This window comes from Fulmarus glacialis, unplaced genomic scaffold (assembly GCF_000690835.1).
Source record: "Fulmarus glacialis isolate BGI_N327 unplaced genomic scaffold, ASM69083v1 scaffold36148, whole genome shotgun sequence".
In the NCBI taxonomy this organism is placed as follows: Eukaryota; Metazoa; Chordata; class Aves; order Procellariiformes; family Procellariidae; genus Fulmarus; species Fulmarus glacialis.
The window spans coordinates 1-10,427 of record NW_009229686.1 but is presented as its reverse complement, the minus strand read 5'-3'; the positions used below and the strand labels follow the sequence as shown (position 1 = coordinate 10,427).

The window sequence follows — 10,427 nt, the reverse complement described above, 5'->3', positions numbered from 1 at the left end:
TGCGGCCTCACCAGGGCCGAGTACAGGGGCACAATCACCTCCCTACTCCTGCTGGCCACACTATTTCTGATACAGGCCAGGATGCCGCTGGCCTTCTTGGCCACCTGGGCACACTGCCAGCTCCTGTTCAGCCGGCTGTCAACCAGCACCCCCAGGTCCTTTTCCTCTGGGCAGCTTTCCAGCCCCATGCACAGTTGAATTGTGGTTACCCTGCACAACCTCCCTGGCTTTTACACACACACACAAGCATGAAAACTGCTTGCTCCTTTTCAGTTAGATTTCTTGACTGACACACGTACATCAGGTTCGTTTTCCGAGTCGGCCTGAAAAATCTTAGTCTCTTCATTTGTTAAACACACCTAAATGCCTAGACAAAATACCTAGACAGGTAGTTTGTGGCCAAAAAATTATTCTGGATGTGCTCCAGCTTTACCCTAAACAGACATGGTAAAGTCTCGAGTAAATACCCCTGTATTTCTATCCTCAACCCTACGATGATGTCTCTCCCCACTCTGCACCCTACAGCCAAATCAGCCAAGACAAGTTTGCCCCAGCTCTCCATACACAACCATCATGAACTACAGCCATAGCCACATGTTCCACAGTCTGAAGCCACATGCTCAGCTACCAAATTCCACACCAGAGACCCCTGAGGTTTATTCTTTCTTGGTGCAAATTGCATGCATTATGTCATTTAACAGGAGAACATTTAAAAAAACAGAAAGTGAAGCACCAAGGAGGGACTGACTTTATGCATTTCCTACAGGAGTGTTAAACACAGGACCTCAAATCAGCAGGGTCACCTGCGTATGGCACACTGGACCAGGGAAGGGGAAAGAGGCCACCGCACAGCACTACACGTGACAGATACTGTTCCCTTCGCGGAGCTGCAGTAAGTCACAGGACATGAGACCTAACAGATGCACTTCCATTCTCCCATTTCTCTTTCAGTCTTCTCCAAAAGCGCCTAACGTACTATTATCCACAGCGTTCTCTTCTTACTCCACTCGTTCCCTGGAATTTTAGAGGATATATTATTCCTCATCTTATTCCTGCATACCAGTCACCACAAACCTGGATAGCAGGCTCAAGAGTAAAGACAGCACCACATTAAGTAGTGCTGCACTTTGATTTGCATGCACACCAAAGTATATACACACGTATATACTTATAAAAATAACATAAATATTCCAGTGTTCGAGCAATTGTTCTTTTGAACACAAGATTATAGATTCCAAGCATACACTTCTGAATACCAAGCAAGAACTAATTAAATGCCTTTCTATTAAAGTATCTTTCAATCAACCTGAAAGCTTTAGAGCACTCACTAGGAAGTACAACGTCACTTTTTTCTGGATGCAGCGGAGGGCTTTTCTAAAAATATGCCGACACAGGAAATATCTATGAACATATCCAAGAGATTTCAATGCTTCCTGTTAATACAGCAACTGCAAATTTCCAGTGAGGTCAATGCAGCAACTGCTACATTCATGTTCAAAAAACTGTAGCTATGTTTCATGATCACTATTTTGTCATATATGCGTGTGTACATACAAAGTACACATATAAATTCATCACATAAGCAAATGACTCAACCTTACATCTTAATCAACGGCAACACTTCCAAAGAGAAAGAGGCCCAAATATGGAGACTATTTTTGGTATAGTCTGTGAAAGAAAATTCAATTCCTATTTGTTGAGATGTCCAAAATGTTTTAGCTGAAAGAGCCTAAAAATCGTATTTGTGATACTATGCGAACAACAACTTAATATAAGCTAAGAACATAACCAGAAAGAATAGAAGAAGCCCAACACTACAGCTACCGATGTTGTCTTACTGTCACACTGGACTGCTTTTTTCCAGCAATTCACCATGGAGACAAGGAGGAAAGGATGAAAGAACGACAGGTTAACTCTGTGGTTATGTGCAAGAAGTTCCTCCAGAACAAGGAAGTGCTGCAGGGGGGGAATGCACCAGAAATACTTCTTTGAGAAAAATAGTAAGTGGCTGCTCCATAAACCAAATTGAACATAAGCCTTTTGATACTGGGAGAGAAATGAGAGCTAATGCAGAGATTAGCCCTGAAGATCCTTGACAGTAAAACCAAGTAGTTTTTGTTTGATACCACAGAGAAGAGGCAGCTATGGAAAGGTGTGAGTGGCTCAGTAAAGCAACTTGCAGCAGCTTTTTAAATAAATGAGAAAAATCACAACTGCACTTGTCCCAAACCAGAGAAAGAGATGATCAGAAAAATGAAACACAATATGACCAAAGCTTGGAAAGAATTTTGGGTTAGAAAGACAGCAGTTCAGAGAACACGCAAAATCTTGATGCAGTGCTACGTAAATACATTGCACCTACTGGGCATGAAATGGAGAACTTCATGCTAAAACACCCATTTAATATTAAATACTTCAATAATTATGAGCATTACCTATGCGACGGGACATTTATTTCCAGTGCTAGATCTCAAGAATATTTATAAGAATCACAGCAGCATTGACAGTACTAATGAAAATGAACATGCATCATGTTCTCCAGGCTGGACAGTAAGGACCCGAAAAAACAGACATTTAAGTTCAAAGTCCGCCAGTCAGATGCAGTGGTCAAACTCTGTAACAGGTTGCCCAGGGAGGTGGTGAGGTGTCCATCTGTGGAGATATTAAAACCCTGACTGGACACAGTCCTGGACAACTTGCTCTAACTGACCTTCCTTGAGCAAGGGGGTTGGACAAGATGATCTCAAGAGGCCCCTTCCAACTTAACCGATGCTGTGATTCTTTGCATGCACAACAATACACATTGTCATTATCCATACCAACTGAATGCTGCACTTGTTGGAAAGTAAATACATTTAATATAGAGCCCAAGTTAGTATCAGTGCCTATGATCTGCTGGAAATTCTTCAAAAATATCGGAAGATACTTTTGGAATATATTTTGGAAATATTGGTTATTCTCCCTAAATTAAACTTTTAAATTAACAGGTGAAGGTTGGAAGGAACAGAGATAGTAGATAAGCTACCTCTTTACCCAGTCATCCGCTTAGCTACTGCTAGCTGTCTAATCTGTAACAGGAATCTAAAGAGATAGAGGGTACAAGAGAGGAATTTGAAAGGAACTGGATTTAAATAGCAGCCTATTTCAGTGTCTTTAATGTTCTCCAAAAAGCTCAGTCTTAGTTTCACATGTGTGCGTGCACTGCAGGAAGACAGAAACGCCCTTTTTTTATTATTGTCATAAAGGATTTGACAACTTCATATACGAAGGTTTCACTACCCCTCTCACTTAGAAAGTCTGGTCAGAACTGCATCAGCTGTCAAGCCTGTATGGCCAAAGAAACATCCTGCAGAAAGAGTGGATTCATTCTGCTGCCTCCCCTGTATTTCCTAGCACAGCCACTGCTAACAAATACCATAAACATTATTTTCCTTCTTTCCTAATGTATGTGGAAACCCAATACTTCAACATTTTCCAGCTGACTTCCTGTTACAATTCCACACTCGCTTTTTAATACACATTGACAGCATGTAATTTTTCCAGAGAGTTATAAACACAGACAGTCTGAGATTCAGATTCCCATAGTTGGTTTTCACAGTGCGCTACCTTTTCCCATATACTCCCCACTTCCAACCTTGTAAATCAAGCAAAGACATTGAACAAGTTTGCTGTGCTAGACATCGTAAAGAACAAGTTGGTTTATGTAACTGTAAGCATGGCACGGGAATCGTTCTTTTACTGAGATGATCTTTATACTGTTTTGGTCTCACAACAAATTAGTGTTTTTGAAATTATTATTATTACTGAATAGCATTCCTTCCAAAATACCTCAGCTGTTGAACATTTAACTGCTAGTTTGCCTAGAAGGCAGAAAAAAAAACCAAATTGACTTCATTATAAACAAATTTTTTTGCAACATTAAGCAAATTAACTACAAGTAACGTACTTGATTTGTTGAAAGAAAATTTAAAGCAAATCTTTTCAAAACCACAATGTCTTGCCTTCTTTATAATTATTGAATTAGAAGGATTCATATTTCAATACCTTAAACTGCAAAAGGTCTTCAACACCTGTAAGACAGCTATTCTAAACAGACAATCTAAATAGCCTTAGAAAATCTTGTTGAGGCTTAATAACTAATTTATATAGGATATACACAGCCAATGGCCCCAATTGTCAAGTATTCTAGGTCATCATGTCATGTAATAATAATCCTTTCCTATGCCACATATAGAGATGAGGTTCCACAACATTCTACAAGTTACTTAAACACAAACCAAAAAAACCCAAACCCTTCATTTTAGGGGTATTCATCCAGAAGCCACAGAAATGATCAAAGGATAAAATTAACCACAGAAACACAGAATTTTTACAGTTTCTTTAGTCTCAAAATCATGCATACTAGGAAAGCCTGTAGAAATATCAACTAGTATCATTAACTTGCCAGCTTATTAGCAGGGATGCTAGCAAGATTACAGTACTGATTAAAATAGGTGAATTCTACTTTGTTTAACGATGCTACCAAGAAAAAGCCACTGCACATGCTTCATAGACTGTGCTAAGGATAGCAGAATACCACCATCTGAATACTTGGCTTTTTAAAAATAGTTTCCACTAAATATATGCAGTCAAATCAACTTAAAGTTGGCTTGCAGCAATTTAGAACAATTCAGCAGAAACTTGTTTGTAATTAATTGAAGTTTTTCTTTAGTATAATTCACCCTTTTAGTGAATTCACACAAACACCTTCTTTTTTTTTTTTTTTTTTAAAACTAACCAGTAAAGTTGTGTTTTTGCCAAATACAGGACCCTAAAATGAACTTTCTCGATTGCATTGCTTTTTATGTAAAACAAAGACCAGTAATTGATCAGGACTTCCATGTTGGTCTTATGAAATGAAAAACAAAGTTTAGCAAAAAACAGAACAGGAATAAATCCTATTTAAGGTTTGGTCCACACCACTCCAATTTATTGAAAGGAACTACAAAGCACAGATTTCACTCTGAGTTACATGCTGTTAGGATTTAAACCTGTCTTTTCAGGCTTTCTGACAGTACCTCGTTCAGAACAGCCAGATACAGTAACATACATTAGCGTAAACCATAACTCTTCTACGAACCTGCATCAGTATGGCAGCCAACAGCCTGTGCAGGCAAGGCCTAAGCAGCCATCTTTAGTGACTGAGGGAAGTACAAAGTCAGGGTCTTAAATTCAATGTGCAAACAAGAGAAGCATGCTTGATTTTCTTTGTCCAGCATAGTTTAAAAAGAAAAAAAATAATAGAAATGTATCTTAAAGCATAAAATTATGAAATATCAATTCCTTTGCATTTCAAAGTTGCATTTAATTTCATCTTAAACTACACTGAATTTTTTTCTTGGTAATTTCAAATCACATACTCTAACCAGTTTGTTGTGTGGCCACATGAGCCTACAAACACTTGCGCTATAAAAAGGGAGATGTCAGGTAACCAGGGAAACTGATTCTGGCAGGAGCACCAGTCTATACCTACTAAAATTGAGCGAGAAAACATGATTTATGCTTTCTTTAAGCTGTTGGGAGTTACCTGACATAAAACCTAAACAAAAGCTAAATTGAGACCTCTGGATTTGGATTAGTAACATCTGAATAGTTGCAAACTTGTCGATTAAAAAAAAATTCGGAAACACCTTATATTTTGGAAGGGAAAAGATGACAAACTTCAGCCAAAAACTCCAGTAGCAAGTAAAAACACTTGCTTCAATATATTCTTAGATACTCTGGCTATACAATGATCAAATACTCACAACAGACAGCTGACTCCATGTTGATCTCAGGGGCTTATAGTGAAAAACAATCTTCTCATCCGATTTCTGCTCTCGGGGCTCAGACTCTTCATCAGAATCTATGTCCAGAGCTTTTTCTTTATAGTTCTGATATAATACTGCGTTTTCTATAAAACAACAACAGTATGTCATTAATTGCTAGAATGTTAGCTTAGTTGCTTTCATAAAAATTTTAAGTAACATTTAAACAATGAAAGAAACCAAAATGTCAATGTGCCGTTCACAAACTCCATCAGACAAAGATAGTATCTTATTTAGGATGGACAATGGTGCAGTACAGTAACAATGGATCATTGTACCACTACCAAAAAGATCCACACTGACTGAATTAAAGAACAGATGTGTCCTTTGTCAAGAAAAAACAGAAAACAATTTTTTCTTCCTTGGTTTGCTGCACAATGTTTCATAATTAGCCAGCAATTTAAAAACGGAACAAGCGTGTCAGTAGAGCAGAGTCACTAATCTGGAGGTCTAGCTATTTTAATCTACAAGACCATTATAAGTCCACTACCCATGCCAACTTCTATTGTCAGCTTTAAATACTGTCTTCGCACTTCGCTAGGAGAAGGAAATGATCCAAATTTCAGAAATTTGAGGTCAGAACTATTCCAAATAGAAACTTTAAAGCTTGCTTGAATAAGCATGAGGCCTATGAACCTTAAGACAAAATACACTCATTATATGTTTCAGTACTGCCAGTATTAACTCAGTAATATCAATGGCAAAGAAACACAGGTGTGGAGCATGCCCCAACCTCCCTGACCACACACCCTCTTCAAAAGCAGACAGAAAAGGACAGCGAAATTCAAGACCAGAATAAGCTACAGACAGATTAAGCTCTTAAGAAAGCAAGCTCTACAAGGTACTTTAGAGATGGGCCAGGCTTTGGACAATATCCAATCTTCCCCTACAAGAGAAAGGGGAAAGAAGTCAAAAGTCTGGCTGCTCCACGCACAGCTGCAAGTCCTGAGGTCTTAGGCTGGGCGGGTCCATTCCACCTGCTTGGACCACACAGCCCTGGCTGAGTATTATACAAGGTCTGGCCTTTTGTATTTGTTCTTTGGAACGTGTCTATATAGTTTATACACTTTTAAGACAGGAAATTGTGTATAGCAACTGAATTTGCAGAGGCATTACAGAGAAAGTTATTAGTTGGAATCAGTCCAAGATAGAAGGGAGCCATTGGAAGAGAATCTAGAAAACGTCATCAGAAGATAGTGTGAGAAAAGATGAAAATAAGAGTAAGATGGGGGGTGATGCAAATAGAACAAAGCGGAAAGTTTTGAGAATAGAAACAAGAGGAAAAGGAAGGTAACACAGCAGCTGAGATGACCGTAAGGAGGCATTAAGCAGAGGAAAGCCAAGTGAGTAGCAGTTGTTATAATGAAACTTCCATGGACTCATAGCCAGGAAAGAATTTTTTTCTTGTTGAAATATTGGGAAAAGCAGCAAACTTGGCAAAGCCCAGAATTAATGAGTAGAATAAAAAAGCAGATACATGGACAATGTTTTTCTGACGCTTAAACTTGAAGCCTAGGCAGCAAGAGAAGAAAAGGATTACAAAGTGAAGGAATTCACCCCATCACCCTTGCCTTACGAGGAAAAGAGAGAAATAGCTGCATGAACCACAAACTCGGAGAATAACAACTCAGGAGTCTGCTGCAAGTGATGACCCCAAACCCGTAAGCTGATCCACAGAAGCTATGTCTTGCACCTGGGAAGAGTCACAGGGAATAGGCACGAAGGCAGTCCCAACTGGAGGAACAAGCCTCATCTATGTAATTCTACAGAACTGTTGGGGCTGAGACAGACACATCAATCAGTTCATGTTTTAGGAGGAACAGGAGTTTAAGTTGAAAAGAAGCCCTTCAAACAAAAACACATTTTTACCCTGCCATTCTATATTATTTAAAATATTCCCTGAAGTATGCCTAGTGCCAAAATTACAGTTCCGTATTTTAGTCAATTTACTGAAAAACAACGTACTTAATCTTTGACTATGTATGAAAGAAGTGTGCAAAATGATCCTGAAGTTCATTTCTCTTGTGATTGAGCATATTTATCAAATCTGTACAGAAAACGGCTTACCTTCCCCATCAAACGTCCCTTGTCCTTTCAGCATTTTCTTCTGATAATTTTAACAGGAAAGAGATATATACACATTAAAAGAAGAATGCAAAATAACCAACAGTAACAAGAACTTCTGTTTTATTTGATACTTAGGCACCAAACTAACAGGCCCTAATCTATAAAATTCTGATGTTGGACAAATATTCATGAAAACAATTGTTTCATCACAAAAAGTGAAAAGCTACTCTAGTTTTCCGCCTCTCATGTATTGTTTACACGTATTTGCCCCAAATGCTTCATTTTTCCTATGTTTCAAAAGCATAGTATACTAGCTTTACAAGAGTTCAGTGAACTTGCAACTCATTCCACTGTCACTGGGCTTTTCTACGAGAATATAAGGCTGTCTCTTTCCACGCACTCTGCAAAGAACAACCACATTAAGTATTTTGTAAACTAACGTTTTGAGACCAAAACAAACCTTTGAAATAAAACAGCTGTTTTTGTGCAAAAGTCATATGGTTTAAGAAGTCTATTTAAAGAAAATGCTACTAGCAAAAAGAGTTTTGTGTGTAAAGACAGGACAATGTCATGTCCTCCTATTTTAAACATAACTTACTGTTAAAGTCTATTACCAAACCCAAACCAAAACAAACCACCTCCCTACTCAGTCGTAGTTCACAATTTGATTGATTACTGTTTCACCACTTGTAGCATTTTCACAAAAGCTTCCATAACCATAATTTTTAATTTGGCTGAAAATTGTCATAAAGCTGATAATTATTTTAATAGCTATAGCATTAGCCCTTAGCCTGGAGTACTTTATTACACAATTCCAAACACTCTGCAGAAAACTATATCCCATATATTTTTTAAAAAGTAACAAATTATATTTAAAAAGATGGAAATACAAGATTACAATATGTTCAAGTAAAAGAGTATTTTCAGTAAGTCTTTATAATTTGATTTTAATACATTGACATTCAATATGAATCTACTACTCCTAAGGGATTACAACCAAGAATTAAAAACAAGTATTCTGCTTTTACTTGCAGGCATTAAAATAAAGCTACAAAAAGATACCTGAAGTGGTCTCCATCAATTTAAAAATCACACTCTGATCTTTAAAAATACTTTAAACGTAATGTCTCAGATAGGAGTAAGGGAGGAAGTTCATTTCTGTCAGTCTGTCTACTCTAGCTGGCAGACTTTATTAAGTCAATGTCTCTTTTTTTCCTGTTTACTACTTTCTGGGAAATGACTTTTAAAACATCAATTTGATTGTGAAAGAAAACCTCGATATGCTGGGGAATCCAGCAGCAAAGGCAAGCATGCTGCCATCAACACATTTTTGAGCTGCCCAGATTTCAAAAGAATCGTGTCCCTGAAGCCTCGGCCACTTTACTTTGAAAACACCATTTGCATGTCATCTGTGAGACTCATCATTAAAAGTTTTGTGGTAGCAAAAAGCAAACTGAAAAAACCCCAGCATTTATGGAAAGCAGAGATTGCCAATCACGCTCCTGTGTAGTCTACACCATTCAAATCAACGTGTCACCGATCAGCACAACTTACCTTTATCCTCCCCAGGCTCGAAAATTTCTCTTTATCTTCAACAACTGCTTTAAGTATGGGCTGAGACACTCTGTTTTTTTTCTTAAAATTACTAGAGCTGTCGAAGTCCACGCCGCTCACCACCGCTCTGCGGTAGGACGTCGACCTCAGGCCGCGCCTCAGGGTCCCTGGGCTGTCCAGGTCGCCCTCGGCCTCTTCCTCAGCATCAGCCACCAAAGGCACGCTGAGGCTCTCCACCATGCTGCGGACCTTCAGCACCCTCTTGCTCGTCTCCGCATTCTGGCTGTTGGCTTTGCTCGTCACCTTTATTTCGGAAGCCAAACTCTTGGGAATGATCTGCTGAGTGCCCACCTTGAGAGCGGCGGGGCTGTGGGTGCTCAGGACCACAGGCTGCTGCTCCACGGGCTGGTCCTGAGGGGACGCCGGCCTCTGAAGAGTCACGCCTTGCTCGGGGGACACCGCCTGGGAAACCACGGGGGGCCCCAGCGGCACTTTTTCTGGTATTTTGGAAACACGGCTGCATTGCAAGGGCAGCGCGGCCGCGTTGCTGTTACTGGAGGGAGGTGCGTTTCCAGTAGGTGAAGGCTGAGGGCTGGCTGTGAAAACAATCTGCTCTCGCTGCGGTGCGAGCGCCGACTGACTGGAAATCCTCAGGGGATGGCCCAGCTGGCTTCCTGGTGAGGTAATGGTGCCGTTGGCAGTAAAACCGACAGAACTGTTCGAAACCAGAGCGAGCACCTGGGAGGACCGCTCAGGAGAGACCGCTTTACAGGCGGGAGGCCGCACCTTCCCGTTGGACACCGATCCCATGCTGGAACTGAAAAACGAGGGGCCCCTCCGGAGCACTCCGCTGCCCGTGCAGGTGCTGACGGTGCCGGCAGGCTGAGTCACGGTGAAGGTGCACCTGTCCTCCACGGGGAAGTCGGTGAAAAGCACCCCGTTGGGGCTCTGGTACGACTG

General features: G+C 40.1%; 1 protein-coding gene across 1 annotated transcript in view; it reads right to left on the bottom strand.

The window, feature by feature from the left end:
* The window catches only part of LOC104081270 (rho guanine nucleotide exchange factor 26-like), a gene marked incomplete at its 5' end in the record, with an annotated part of 38,233 nt that extends 27,809 nt beyond the window's left edge, over positions 1 to 10,424 (bottom strand). The window contains 3 exons of the mRNA XM_009583942.1: positions 5,787 to 5,932; positions 7,914 to 7,953; positions 9,468 to 10,424. Coding sequence (XP_009582237.1) covers positions 5,787 to 5,932; positions 7,914 to 7,953; positions 9,468 to 10,424 — 1,143 coding nt within the window. The remainder of the gene's footprint in view (positions 1 to 5,786; positions 5,933 to 7,913; positions 7,954 to 9,467) is intronic.
* Positions 10,425 to 10,427: the final 3 nt, after the last annotated feature.